Consider the following 15,558-nt stretch of genomic DNA (forward strand, 5'->3'; position numbering starts at 1 on the left):
TAGAATGGATGCACCTGATCTCACTTGCCTTCACTCATTGAGGACATGTTCTACATTTCCATTGTTCGAGCTGGCACTTGGGTATCTTGTAAATATAATAGATAATCTTTGATATTATATAGTTTTACCGTCAAAATTGAACGTTTTCTACATTGTACGGTTACGGTACTTATTCTATGCAAAGTTTGTCGTTTATCTTTTATATCTGCAATAAATAGTAACATCACCCAAGATATATGTCTGGAAATGCAATTCTTTGTGGAAGAGCTTGAACTGCTCTCAATTTGTGCCAGTGGCGGGAAATTATAATTTGTATATGCCAGATAGAGCTATGAGGTAGGAATATTATTTTTTTCTCGATATTGTATCTTTGTACTAACATATTTGGATAGAAAAATTAACCAGGCAAAGTATTTATTTTCCATTTTTTATTTGGATTTGATACTGTAGAGAGGACAGGGCTCTGATGACATGAGAGTCGACCTACATGTTGTCTGCTGAAGCGTCCATCTTTCACATCCCTTCTTACCAATCATTCAATGCTAAGCCCCTTCTGTAACTTGTCAGGGTGAATATTCCAGAGTATTCCAGAGTATTCCAGGGTGAGTATTCCAGGGTGACTATTCCAACACAAAATAATATGATTCCATGGCCTTCAGTTCATTTATCAGAACAGGAGGTAAAGAAACTAATCTGAGAAAAGAAAAAATGAAGAACATGAAAGAACTAGAGGGTAAATGTTATCAAGTGATTCTTCAATATGTATTGTGGCGTACCACGGACGAGCCACCAGGGGGAGACGCGTCGAGGTCTGGAGACATACAGAGTCTACATCACGCGGCAGTGGCTCCCTCTGCTGGACGTGCCAGGTCTCGACGGGTCCGCCGGCCAGGACTAATTGGGGCTGATTGAGGCTGGTGAGTACTCAAGGGGCTGATTGCTCACCAGCCGTACGGGGCCCATAAAGCTGCCAGGAGGGCAGCACACGAGAGGGTTGGAGGTAGTGAGAGGTTGCTACCCGATAGACGTCCTCACGGTCTGCTAGAACCGAGGGGCTCGGTGTTCTACCCCAGAGGAGACAGCATTCCCCGGAGCCCAGAAGACGGTAACCAGGAAGAGGTCTCCTGGAGTAGACCGGAACTCTTTTCTGTTTCTTTATTGTTTGAAATAAACACCTTGAAACTGAGGTATCACACCTGTGTCTGATCTGTGTAAACGTCTTAAACCCCTTGGTCTGCCACAGTATAATCAGTGCCATAATTTTGCATGGATGCCAGTATTAGTGCAGATTGGTCGAGGGACTGTGGAGGGAAATGTTCTATCTAGAGATGAAATGAACCACAATTATAAAATACACACTAGGCTATATGGTGAGAAAGGTCACTATGAATGATTGACCTTTATGAGATGACGCAGAGATAATGATGAGGAAAGATTGTCTTCTACATGATTACACAACATAAACTGCAGCGTACAACTATGAAATACAGTGAACATAATGAAAACACTAATAATGACAAGATGAGCATGCAACACAGGACACAAAGCCAACATGCGATGGACAAAGTAAAAGACAGAGAACATGCCAACATATAATAAATACATCTATTAATGATATATGCTATTAAAATGGAACATTGATATCCAGAAATATGATACAATGAAATATACAATTGAAATGGATATGAAACTACAGTGAAACACAAGCAAACAAAAAGATGGTAAGCGTGATAATGAAGGAATGAGATGAACGAAATAGAGACGAAATGCTCAACTATATAAAGATGACAAAGAGATGTCAACATGAGCATTGAGGAAGATGAAGAACCTTAAAAAAGATGAAGCACAACAACAACAACAACACGAGACATCAACTACTACCGCCCAATCACAGTATGGTAGATTATCAGGTGAGAATCACATTTGGAATCTAGTTTGACATCTGAGGTTTGTGGGGAATCTGAGCAGTGGCTGTCAATGCCATCTACATCAGTTATCGTAATGCTGCACACACGTTAATCTCCAGTCCATGTCAGTGGAGGCTGGTGGGAGGAGCTATAGGAGGATTGGCTCATTGTAAATGAGTGGAAGGGTATCAACCACATCAAACATATGGAAACCACATGTCCGACTCTGTTCCATTTATTCCATTCCAGCCATTACAATGAGCCCGTCCTACTATAGCTCCTCCCACCAGCCTCCACTGTTCCATGTAATTTAATAATTTATATAATTTATAAAGTAACGGCAGCAAGAGCCAAAATTGCCAACGACAACGTGTTTTTCTCCGAGCCATTAAACAAGCTTCTATCCCTGAGAATACTTAGTTAGAATATACATATTATATAATAAAGATAGTCATAAATCGTTGATTATACAAAATATAGAAAAGCAGTGTAAGAGAATGAGGGGGTAAAGATGTATGGGGATGCCGGAGTTAAACAGGATAGAACGTTCTATTCCTGGTTCTGTTAAAGTTGTGTGTGTGTACCAGTAAAGGATAGGTGAGACTGAGGGAGGGGAAAAAGGGACGTAGCTTCATCCACATTGTCCCAGTGACAGATTACAGATTACAGTTTACGCTCAGCAATGACCAGCAGCTGTCTCATCTCTACAGAAGTCATGTTTTATATGTGTAATATTCGGCATAGATGGGCAGGTGTCTATGACGACAGCAGAGGTGCCGAGGCACATGAAATGAGAACCCACCCATTTCACGGGTATGTCACTTGTTTGTTTACTCAAGGTTGAGGCTGCTTTGCTTTCGTAAGTGTAGTTTGTTGTGTTCCGTGTGAAGAAGAGGAAAGAAGAAGAGAAGCGTGTGGAGATAGAGGAGGAGAGAAGGGGAAAATGGCTGCCGGTTGCTGCTAGATAGAATATCGTTGCAAACCAGATAATAGATAGACAGCGATACCAGAACAGAGTCCTAATCATGAGCAGACGTGTTGTATGACGTGAACTTTGGCTGCAGAAACAAAACAAGAAACCAGTGAAAGATGGATGCACTCTTAGAAGGGTTCCAAAAGGGTTCTTGGCCGTCCCCATAGGAGAAACCTTTTTTTGTTCCAGGTAGAACCCTTTTTGGTTCAAGGCAGAAGTAGAACCCTTTTGGGTTCCATGTAGAAAGGGTTCTACATGAAACCCAAAAGGGTTCTACCTGGAACCAAACAGGTTTTACCTAGTACCAAAAAGGGGTCTACAAAGGGTTCTCCTATGGGGACAGCCAAATAACCTTTTTAGGTTCTAGATAAGAGTGTAGACGGTTCTTTTTCTGTCCCGCTTTCTTCCCCCCCACCCTTTTTTTTGCAGACAGTTCTTGGCTTTGGTATATGTTTGATAGCTCCAGTCAAACCCAGTGAGAGGGCTCGAGGCAGATGCATGGTTTGAAGTAGATGGAGGTGGATGCAGAGGACTGTGGGATGGATGGTGAAGGTCAGGAGGACTTAGATGATACCATATTTGGCCAGCTCGCTGAGCTCCAGGTGGTTGAAGGCCTCCCAGGGGCAGATCACTGTGATGTCTGCAGAGGAAACACACGTTACGTTCAGTAAACAGTCAGTAGGCCACGCAAACCCTACAGTATCGGTTTTCTACACTTTTTAAGGAAGGCAGAGCAGGTGAACAGTAATAATGAACGTACCAGTGCCTAAGCCCTCCATTCCAGGGATATCATCGCCAAAACTGTAAAGGAGACAGAGATCATTTATTTACAATCAGACCTCGTGAAAATGTTTTTTATGCCCTTGTCGAATGCCTGTTTGAGACTAAGAAACCCAATGAATGTGGCCTTACCCCTGGATTCCCTTCTTGGGGGGCTTGCTCTTGAACTGGCGAGTCTGCCTCTGCTTGAATTTAGGGGGTCCCTTGCGTGGTGTTGCAGGGCCTCCGGTGACACGGGTGGCAGACTTGATCTCCAACTTGGGGACCTCGAGATTCATGGTTAGTAGTTAGCTGATTGGTGTGTGCAGGTGGTTATGTGTTCAATCCCTCTCTGATGTAAAGTCGTCTTGATGAAATCTCCTCAACTGGGGAAATGAGAGAGAGAAACAGATTGTATTACATCCACACTTCATGATAGAACTCACATTGTCATAGCTTGGTGTTATCAATTCAGTATTGACCGTTTGGAGTATTGACTGGCTGCATCACCGCTTGGTATGGCAACTGTATGGCTTCTGTATGGCTAGTGCGTATGGCCTAGTACATCACTGGGTTGAGCTCCCTGACATCCAGGACCTATATACCAGGCGGTGTCAGAGGAAGGCCCTAAAAATTGTCAAAGACTCCAGCCACCCAAGTCACAGTCTGTTCTCTCTGCTACCGCACGGCAAGCGGTACCGAAGCGCCAAGTCTGGGACCAAAAAGCTCCTAAATAGCTTCTACCCCAAAGCAATAAGACTGCTGAACAGTTAATTAAATGGCTACCCAAAGATTCTGCTTTTCACCCCCTACCTACATGTACATAGTACTTCAATCACCTAACCAAACCTACATGTACATATTACCTCAATCAATCCCCCCAACTACCTCGTACCCCAGTACACTGACTCAGTACTGCATTGTTGAGAGAGGGCTCGTAAGTAAGCAATTCACTGTAAAGTGAACATTTCATTAAAAGACAAGTCCCTGGCCTTTAACTTTGTCTGGCAGATAGACCTCATCCTAACCCCCTTACTGATCGTATTGCCCTTGTAATTTAACGTCCGATGAATGTCTAGCTCGAATAACTAAAAGATTACCCAATTTCATCATATAATCCCCAGCTCAGGTTAATAAGCGCCCCCCCCTCCCCTTCCCACCACTCCCCTCCTTCCTCATTTCAAGCCAGTGGCCAGCCATCTACACTTGGGCTAATCTTATTAGTACAAGGACAACACCGAGAATATGCTGAGCAGGCAGAAAGGGTGTAAAGCGACCAATCCTATTATCTACCCCTCATATGATGGTGTTCCAAAAGCTCACAAGGCTCTAGAATGTTTCTTACTGGAATCCATTGTGCATTTTGTTTAACTCAATAGGAAGTCACTTTTAATGCACAATGATGCATTGAGCAGCAGTTGCAGCTAAGAAAATGAAATATGAAATTCAGCCATGTTTCCATTCACATTGACTGATGTACAATACAAAATACAAGAATGTTCAGAAATGTGATTGTTTTGTGTCTAATCTACAGCTGCTACGTGTAGCAGGTACATTTCAAACATTAAACAGATCTCGGTCTGAAAAATTTATCCACACTACAAAGTCACAAAGTAGTTCTCTCTAAATCCATTCAAGAAACTCCCAATATCAATATCACCACTCAAAACTCTCTCCCACACACATTCCCTCTTCAAGTGCCAACTATTCAGCAAGTAGTATATTTTCTTACTACTTGAAAAACTGCTCTCTTCCCTCCAAGGTTGAACAGTACAGTTACAAAATCCATCAAGTCTCTGTCATCATGGGCTATGTGTCTGAATGGATGGTGGGTGTACTCACCTGCTGCTTCGGTGAAGGCTAGCCAGAAAAGTGAACATGGGCGCTGAGCGCAGCTCTCTCCAGCAGATGTGTGGGTCTCTATGCTAGGTTGGCTATGAGGGCCAGGCCGGGCTGGCCAACTTCTTATATTCCTCGTGGCCCCTCTGCAGATTAAGAGTGTCCCGCCTCCCATCCCTGACCCGCTGTTATCGTGGCTCTGGCCTGAGGTGGGGGTCAGTGGGGGAGGGTCAGGGGGTGGGAGTCAGGGGGACCCTTGTGAAGGGGCGGGGAGCAGAAGAGGGGGTGAAGGGAGATGGATGGAGGTTAATTACAGCACAAAGGCAGCAATAACTTGAATGCATTTAGTGTTGATTGTATTCTAGCATGTTCTCCATAAAATCCAAGATGACACCTTCAATGGTCTTTTATTCACGGTCTTCAAAATCATTCAAACTAAATGCAGACACATAATAAGGGATCCCAAATTGCATGGAGATGTGGATGAATCAACTGGATGAATGACGTAAATGTGGCACCCAGAAGCAAATCAGTTCCTGGATTTAATGATAAGACTGTCACGAGAGATTATGAATTATGTAGCTAATAATACACTGTTGACTTGGATGGCAATGAAGATTCTCCATATGTCGAGAAACTTCCAGTCCTATCCCTACCTACCAGAACCTTCCAGTCCTAACCCTACCTACCAGAACCTTCCAGTCCTATCCCTACCTACCAGAACCTTCCAGTCCTATCCCTACCTACCAGAACCTTCCAGTCCTATCCCTACTGACCAGAACCTTCCAGTCCTAGCCCTACTGACCAGAACCTTCCAGTCCTAGCCCTACTGACCAGAACCTTCCAGTCCTAGCCATACTGACCAGAACCTTCCAGTCCAAGCACTACCTACCAGAACCTTCCAGTCCTATCCCTACTGACCAGAACCTTCCAGTCCTATCCCTACCTACCAGAACCTTCCAGTCCTATCCCTACTGACCAGAACCTTCCAGTCCTAGCCATACTGACCAGAACCTTCCAGTCCAAGCACTACCTACCAGAACCTTCCAGTCCTATCCCTACTGACCAGAACCTTCCAGTCCTATCCCTACCTACCAGAACCTTCCAGTCCTATCCCTACTGACCAGAACCTTCCAGTCCTATCCCTACTGACCAGAACCTTCCAGTCCAAGCACTACCTACCAGAACCTTCCAGTCCTATCCCTACTAACCAGAACCTTCCAGTCCTATCCCTACTGACCAGAACCTTCCAGTCCTATCCCTACCTACCAGAACCTTCCAGTCCTATCCCTACCTACCAGAACCTTCCAGTCCTATCCCTACTGACCAGAACCTTCCAGTCCTATCCCTACTGACCAGAACCTTCCAGTCCTAGCCCTACTGACCAGAACCTTCCAGTCCTAGCCATACTGACCAGAACCTTCCAGTCCAAGCACTACCTACCAGAACCTTCCAGTCCTATCCCTACTGACCAGAACCTTCCAGTCCTATCCCTACCTACCAGAACCTTCCAGTCCTATCCCTACTGACCAGAACCTTCCAGTCCTAGCCATACTGACCAGAACCTTCCAGTCCAAGCACTACCTACCAGAACCTTCCAGTCCTATCCCTACTGACCAGAACCTTCCAGTCCTATCCCTACCTACCAGAACCTTCCAGTCCTATCCCTACTGACCAGAACCTTCCAGTCCTATCCCTACTGACCAGAACCTTCCAGTCCAAGCACTACCTACCAGAACCTTCCAGTCCTATCCCTACTGACCAGAACCTTCCAGTCCTATCCCTACTGACAAGAACCTTCCAGTCCTAGCCCTACTGACCAGAACCTTCCAGTCCTATCCCTACTGACCAGAACCTTCCAGTCCTATCCCTACCTACCAGAACCTTCCAGTCCTATCCCTACCTACCAGAAACTTCCAGTCCTAGCCATACTGACCAGAACCTTCCATTCCTATCCTTACTGACCAGAACCTTCCATTCCTATCCCTACTGACCAGAACCTTCCAGTCCTATCTCTACTGACCAGAACCTTCCAGTCTTCGCCCTACACACCAGCCCTCCCACCTGTTACGTAATCCTCTCTCCATCCATCTTCTGGGCCTGGTTCTCCGGGCTGGCCTGGCCAAGGGGTGTCAACAAACCCCCAATGCCCATCCCTCCGGAGTATCTCAGATTGACTGATCTATTACTCAACGCACCAAGTATGCTAATCCTCTACTGTGAGTGTCTTCAAGGTAGGCGACTCACCAGATGACTCACTTGTACCTCACTCTAAAGACAAATCCATGAGCTCTCAGATGGTTGCACACTTGACTGCCTGCAGCCCCCCCCCCCCCCCCCCCACTCTGAAAAACAGAAAACAATTACTCTGACTGCAGTTGTGGATTATAGTGGCTGGCTTCTGTTCTCTGGTTAATTAATTACATAGGGTAAACCCACCGTGCGGCCGGGATTATTTCACCTCAGTGGGATTATTTCACTTCAGTAGTTATTCACCAATCTGTTTTCAATCTTGCTCATCATCTACAAGCATTAGATTTCAAATGAATGACAGACCAAATAGATTGCATGTGGCTATGCTGCCCTGAGGATGTGTCTGTCTGGTCTGGCTGTGCCTGGTCACCTCTAAACTCTCAGCAGGAGGTTATGACTCATTATCTCTATGTATGGAGTTAATGAAGGGTGAAGGATCACTCAGGAGAGACAGCAGACAGAGGGCCACTATCAATGTAAAAAAAAAGTACTGTATTGTCAGGGATCAGTCCATATACTACACACTCTGATCGGTAGCCTATGAGATTAATGCTGGGACAATAATTATTCCTCCAGACACAACACATATGAACAGTTCTTCCCCTCAGATGGCTTCGTTTTGTCCAGACTTCTAGTATTTATCCTGTCACTGCTAGAACACCCTCTATGCTCCTCTGGTAGGGAGCACATGTCAGTGTGAGATATTCATCAGAGCCAAAGGCTAGTTGGCCGATGGCATTGACCGTAGCACATTCCATGTATTGTACTACATTCCTCTTTGTTAAGTGAATACCGATAATGTAATATAAATACAATAGATTAGATTAATATTACATCATGTGGCTAAACATTGTAATGTTTATTAGACAAGGCATAGGCTAAGTGACATGTGACATGGAAAGAAAGGATGCATCATTGCTTCAGAGTGTATTGCATTGTAAACTCCCAGGCATCGATCTCACCAAACAACACTGCACTTTACTAGGATCCTGAGTTGACTTCGTTCACCTGAGCTGTAGTCAGTCAATCACAAATTGTGATAATAATGCTACATGTCAAAATGCTCCTTACTGCCAAGTGCCCATGTCACAATGCTACATGTCAAAATGCTCCTTACTGCCAAGTGCCCATGTCACAATGCTACGTGTCACAATGCTCCTTACTGCCAAGTGCCCATGTCACAATGCTACATGTCACAATGCTCCTTACTGCCAAGTGCCCATGTCACAATGCTACATGTCACAATGCTCCTTACTGCCAAGTGCCCATGTCACAATGCTACATGTCACAATGCTCCTTACTGCCAAGTGCCCATGTCACAATGCTCCTTACTGCCAAGTGCCCATGTCACAATGCTACATGTCACAATGCTCCTTACTGCCAAGTGCCCATGTCACAATGCTACATGTCACAATGCTCCTTACTGCCAAGTGCCCATGTCACCATGCTACATGCCACAATGCTCCTTACTGCCAAGTGCCCATGTCACAATGCTCCTTACTGCCAAGTGCCCATGTCACAATGCTACATGTCACAATGCTCCTTACTGCCAAGTGCCCATGTCACAATGCTACATGTCACAATGCTCCTTACTGCCAAGTGCCCATGTCACAATGCTACATGTCACAATGCTCCTTACTGCCAAGTGCCCATGTCACAATGTTCCTTACTGCCAAGTGCCCATGTCACAATGCTACATGTCACAATGATCCTTACTGCCAAGTGCCCATGTCACAATGCTCCTTACTGCCAAGTGCCCATGTCACAATGCTCCTTACTGCCAAGTGCCCATGTCACAATGCTACATGTCACAATGTTCCTTACTGCCAAGTGCCCATGTCACAATGCTACATGTCACAATGCTACATGTCACAATGCTACATGTCACAATGCTCCTTACTGCCAAGTGCCCATGTCACAATGCTCCTTACTGCCAAGTGCCCATGTCACAATGCTCCTTACTGCCAAGTGCCCATGTCACAATGCTACATGTCACAATGCTCCTTACTGCCAAGTGCCCATGTCACCAATGCCCCTTTCCTGTGCAATTATTCTCACATGGAAACAAAACTTGAATGTCAGAGGTGTCAAAACGTATTTGTTATTCAACAGATGATAATTCTGTATTATTGAACTAGACCACCCTCCAGTGGTCAATATCATATCAGAGTCAAAATGGTCAAAGAAAATGACAAAGGGTTCATTCAGTCATACAAGTACAATATTTATTTCACACAAATGTTGTCCATCATCAACCTACACTTAAAATGTACATTTAGATAATAAATAAGATAAACAACTCATCCACCACCAACTGATATAAAAATAAATATAAAAAATTGAATCCATCAAACATAATTGTGCGTATTGTATTTCAAGTGTCAGGGAAATTTCTTTTTCAGGTTCATTTGTCACAGAATAGCAGAAACTAACATATCACACTGTCAGATGGCATAAATAAATCAAACCCAACATCAAATGCATTGCGATTGTGATTTTTTAAATAATTATTCCTACCCTATTGAATGCTTCAACAAAGTAGGCAACTATGGCAGTAGGCTATGTGTACAGTGCATTCAGAATGTATTCTGACCCCTTGGCATTTTCCACATTTTGTTACGTTACAGTCTTATTCTAAAATGGATTAAATAAATAAAAATCCTCATCAATCTACACACACCAAGCTTGTAGCGTCATACCCAAGAAGACTTGAGGCTGTATTCGCTGCCAAAGGTGCTTCAACCAAGTACTGATCAAAGGGTCTGAATACTTATGTAAATGTAATATTTAAGTTTTTTTTTTATTATACATTTGCAAACATTTATAAAAACCTGTTTTTGCTTTGTCATTATGGGGAATTGTATGTAGATTGATGAGGGGGAAAAAACAATTTTATCAATTGCATGCATGAAATTATACATGATTTACTAATGTAAAATACTATAGATTAAGTAAGAATATGCAAGATTTTGCAGTGACAAAAACTAGTTGAAATTTCCATGACCAAGTGAAATGACAGTTTAATAGACACATACGATAAAATGCATACCAGTATTCAAATCTGAGGGAGAGGTTTTAAATATACAGTGTCCCCATTCCCTCTCCCCCATGGCCACACAAAGACACACATCATCCTGATCTCCACCTTCAGGAAGGCTTTCAGTTTACATTTACATTTTACATTTTAGTCATTTAGCAGACGCTCTTATCCAGAGCGACTTACAGTTAGTGAATACATTTTTTTTTTTTTTTTTTTATACTGGCCCCCCGTGGGAATCGAACCCACAACCCTGGCGTTGCAAACGCCATGCTCTATCAACTGAGCTACATCCCTGCCGGCCATTCCCTCCCCTACCCTGGACAACGCTGGGCCAATTGTGCGCCGCCCATGAGTCTCCCGGTCGCGGCCGGCTGCGACAGAGCCAGTTTCTCATCCGGTACGTTCTCCTCAATAGCAGCCAGGGCCTTCTCTTTCCCAAACCCTCCATTACGGTAGTAGGTTAGGAGCTGCTCTGTGTGTTCGATCTACACACAGTCATGGCAACCGCTCATACAACAGTGGGTGGGGGCGAGTGGAGGGCCATCGGCCTTGGCAGGAGGGGGGTTAGAGGTACTGGGGCCAGGGCTATACTCAGGGCTACTGACTGTGGGTCTTGTCTGTTGGCTGTCTGTAGGTGCGGTCTGTCTAATATTGTCTGTGGATGGTGATGCTGTCTGTCAGCTACTTTATGTGGTGGCTGAGGTATTCAGAGTAAGAGGAGTTGGAGTGGTTGATCCAAGTCCAGTTGTGACACTGTGGATAGTTCCTAGTCTGAGGTAAGGTTTTACCCGTGGCAGTTGAAAACGTTGAGGAATCCGCCGTCCCAGGTGAAGCAGGTACAGGATCCACAGCTGGTAGAAATACAAAGCATATAGGCGAATTTCATCACCATCATGTGATAATGAAAGAGAAGGGGGAGAGAGAAACGGGATGATGTGGTAGGTAGCTAGCTAGTCCAAGAATGTACTGTTAAAGAGTGTAGGTTTTGGTGAATGAGAGCTAGTAGCTAGCTGAACGAGAGCTAATATTTAGCTAGCCCTTGATCATGACTCTCAGTTCCATTACATTACACATAAGAGTCATTGGATGAAGGAGTCTTCTGTACGGGGGAGTTATCTTCAGAGCCCCGACACTCGGCCTGAACGTTAACACGCATCACATGCGGTACGGTTTTGGAAGCACAAGGACCTTATCTTTCATATCAGTGAGAAATAATTTACGAAAAACGAAATGTTAAATTGATACACACCTTTATAGGGTTAGTGTTCCCACACGGCCATATCTCCATGTTACAGTGAGTTTATGGAAAACAGACGGAAGACAGTTGACTCCCTGTGCTAATTAGCTATTTACAGACAGATAAGATAAGAGCAGACGCTCTTATCCAGAGCGACTTACAGTTAGTGAGTGCGTAAATTTTTCATACTGGCCCCCCGTGGGAAACGAACCCACAACCCTGGTGTTGCAAGCGCCATGCTCTACCAACTGAGCTACAGGGGACAGCTATCTGTGTCTCCTAAAACCTGTGTGTAAACGGAAGACGTGTGGTCACTGAAAACTACTGTTGGCTGCAAGTGTGTTAAAACAGGTTAAAAAGGTGTACAGTAAATGTGCATTTTGCATTTGAAATTATTTTAATGTTATATGAAAGTAGAGGATTTATGTTTCTAGAACCGTGTCGCAATGGAGAATCAACAAACAGCCAAATACTCCATCTAAACGTGAATCGATTCTCAATTGCGGTACGGTTCTAGGAACATATATTCTCTACTTTCATATCACACCAAAATAATTTCACAAATACAAAATACACACTTACTGTACACCTTTTTAACCGACAGTATTTTTCAGTAACAACACCTCTTCCGTTTATACACAGGTGTTAGGAGACACAGACAGCTGATCAGAACCTGAAGTCATTAGTTTTCCCGTAAACACGCGCTGTAACATGGGGATATGGCCGTGTGGGAACACTAACCATGTAAATAAAGGTGTGTATCATTTTAACACGTTTTTTGAAAATTATTTCTCGCTGATATGAAAGATAAGGTCCTTATGCTTCCAAAACCGTACAGTAAGCGATGCGTTTTAATGTTCAGACCGAGGGTCGGGGCTCTTAACAAACCTCCCCATACAGAAGACGCCTTCGTCCGATGACTTATGTGTAATGTAATGGAACTGAGAGTCATGATCAAGGGCCAGTGCTCCTGTGGTTAACCAACCTTTTGTAAAGACAACGATGATCCCATTATATTTTCTCTCAAACGAAACACCTTTCTGATATATATGTAGCTACATATCTGAAGACCTCATTTCCTATGTAGATACAATCCACAAAGGTATTTCCCCAAGTTTTTCAGCTAGCTCGCATGCTACCTGTGAACTTCCTCCATTTTGGAATGAACTGGTGACTGTAAACAACGTTGCTGATTGGCTGAAAGAAAACATAGGGGCGGGCTCATGTTCATGACTGCATTGTCCACTTGTGTCCAGCAGATGTCGTTACAGAAAATCTATGGAGTTGGCCTTCAGTTGAAACGTCCCTCAGTATCTGAGTTTGTCAAGAAAAACTGAGCAAACGAATGTACAGCATAATGGTACATTTATAAACAACATATATTTTCCTGGACAGATTTGTAATGAAGATGTTAGGTACCATTTTATGTGCCCTGCTGGCTGTAGGCTACTTTTTTTTTTTGTGATCCAATTGACATTTTAGTAATTTAGCGGACGCTCTTATCCAGAGCGACTTAGAAATAGTGAGTGCATACATTTTTCATACTGGGCCCCCATCAATACATCTCTACTTCCAACAAAGAGACACCCGTGCTTCATCACTATTACATCAAGCTGAGGATGGATGGAGGGTGTGAGGATATCCCAATGGACCGTCTTGTTGCCAAGGACTACCTGCTTAGAGAGTTGAAGAGCTATTCATCTGCCCTGTCAGGATGGATTCTCTCATTAGTGCATGAGAAAAGAGTCTTAGCACATTTCACCATCACGTCATTTGATTCCACTTTGAGTGTGTTAGATTCATAGAATTAGAACACCATAGTATATGGGAGCTCTATGGTTCAGCTTTGTAAAAATAGTTTCAGTTTGAGTAATATATCATGCTTTATGTAGAGGGCTATACCTTTGAGCAAAAGTTTTTGATTGAAAATACAAATTTTTGGTTGAAAAGAGACGTCTTTGCTCACTGACTGGGATGTTGTTATTCAAGTATGACATTTTTTGGCAGCACACCAGCAGGTCTCCTCTGTTCTACAGTACGCCATCAACCAACATTTGGTAACATCCTGATGCTGGTCCTTCACTGATTCAGTTCCTTGCAATTACTCACGCCTCCAAAAGAAAACGCTTTCCTTTGACCGCATTACAATGGTTGGCAAACATATGCGGCACAGTTGTACATCTTGTCCAGAGGTCTGTTGGCATTAGAATACTAGCCTACCTCTGTGTGTGACCGTGAATCATGGAAGTCAATGTTACACCAACAGGATTCTCTCTCACTGTATAGCCAGTCTAAAGACTACAATAAGTTATGTTATTTCTCTATACAGCCTAGCCTACTATAGCATGTAGTAACAACCTGAATGGTTGGCAAACATAAACACATATGTCCCACTCGCCTAGAGGTCTCTAGACGGGTATTACCTCTGTGTGACATGAATGAAGTCAATATTTACAGGATCTATGTGTACAAAAGTGAAGTGTCTGTTATTTCTTCGTAGTGTCTATAGCCTTCGAGGCTTTCTGAAATAATATCAAGCCTCTTCTTTACAAATTAGGATGCATCGCAAATGTCACGCTATTTCCTTAATGGGCCCTGATCAAAAGTAGTGCACTATGTGTAAGCCGTGGGAAGTAGGGGCACACTGAGGGTGCTGCCGCACCCCCTGAAAAATCACAATAAAATTAATTTAAAATGTCACGAAAGTAGTGCACTGTGCCTTTAATAGTCCTGTATTAGCGGCCAGTGCCGACAAAAACATCTGTCCAGCAATCCCCCCCCCCGTTGGAGAAAAAAATCACAGCACCCCCCACCCCCAAACTACTTCCCGCGGCTATGGGCAGGATAATTTGTCATGATTTCGGGGCATGTTGTCATGTGAAACTTATTGAAGCCTCTGCCCCTGCATATCCATCGCATGGGACTGAAGGCTCACATTTAACTAATGTGAAAACTCTCACTCTCTCTCACTTTCTCTCACTCACAGAAAAGAACGCAGCACCCCCACCACTCAACTACTTACCGTGGCTATGCTATGTGGGGAATAGGAGGCCATTTGGGACAAGGCCATTTGGGACAAGGCCATTTGGGACAAGGCCATTTGGGACAAGGCCATTTGGGACAAGGCCATTTGGGACATGGCCATTTGGGACAAGGCCATTTGGGACAAGGCCATAGGGTCAATCATTATTTTTTAACTCCCTGAGAGTGTTTCACTGTTCGCTGACTCATTTTACATATGGGCTAATCCTAATGAGCTAATCCAAGACATTTTATTAAAGGCATTAGAGTGTTACTGGTTCCGATTTGGTCACTAATAAATGGCTTCATTATGTTCATGTGTGATAATACGTTTCTTTGATGTGTTTATTCTCTATGAGAGGATGCAGGCCTGTGGCCACAGCCCCATGCTTTGTTACTCTATTTGACCACTTTGGCGATGCATGACGAGTTATGTTAGTAGTGTGTGTGTGTGTGTGTGTGTGTGTGTGTGTGTGTGGGTGTGGGTGTGTGTGTGTGTGTTTTCGGCGGAGTGTGAAGCTAAGGAAAA

General features: G+C 43.9%; 1 protein-coding gene and 1 long non-coding RNA gene across 2 annotated transcripts; one reads left to right on the top strand and one right to left on the bottom strand.

Moving 5' to 3' along the window:
- Nucleotides 1–3,443: 3,443 nt before the first annotated feature.
- On the bottom strand, nt 3,444–3,938 carry LOC311100467 (retinal rod rhodopsin-sensitive cGMP 3',5'-cyclic phosphodiesterase subunit gamma; the record flags this gene model as incomplete). The annotated part of the gene is made up of 3 exons (XM_084141387.1): nt 3,444–3,520; nt 3,641–3,681; nt 3,793–3,938. 3 exons carry the CDS (start codon nt 3,936–3,938, stop codon nt 3,444–3,446), a joined length of 264 nt encoding a protein of 87 aa, XP_083997513.1.
- Nucleotides 3,939–12,570: 8,632 nt separating this feature from the next.
- Nucleotides 12,571–15,342, top strand: LOC311100623. The gene is made up of 2 exons (XR_014609842.1): nt 12,571–12,762; nt 14,995–15,342. It is a non-coding gene; the product is annotated as an uncharacterized lncRNA (long non-coding RNA).
- Nucleotides 15,343–15,558: the final 216 nt, after the last annotated feature.

This window comes from Coregonus lavaretus (assembly GCF_964263955.1).
Source record: "Coregonus lavaretus genome assembly, chromosome: 25".
Taxonomy (NCBI): Eukaryota; Metazoa; Chordata; class Actinopteri; order Salmoniformes; family Salmonidae; genus Coregonus; species Coregonus lavaretus.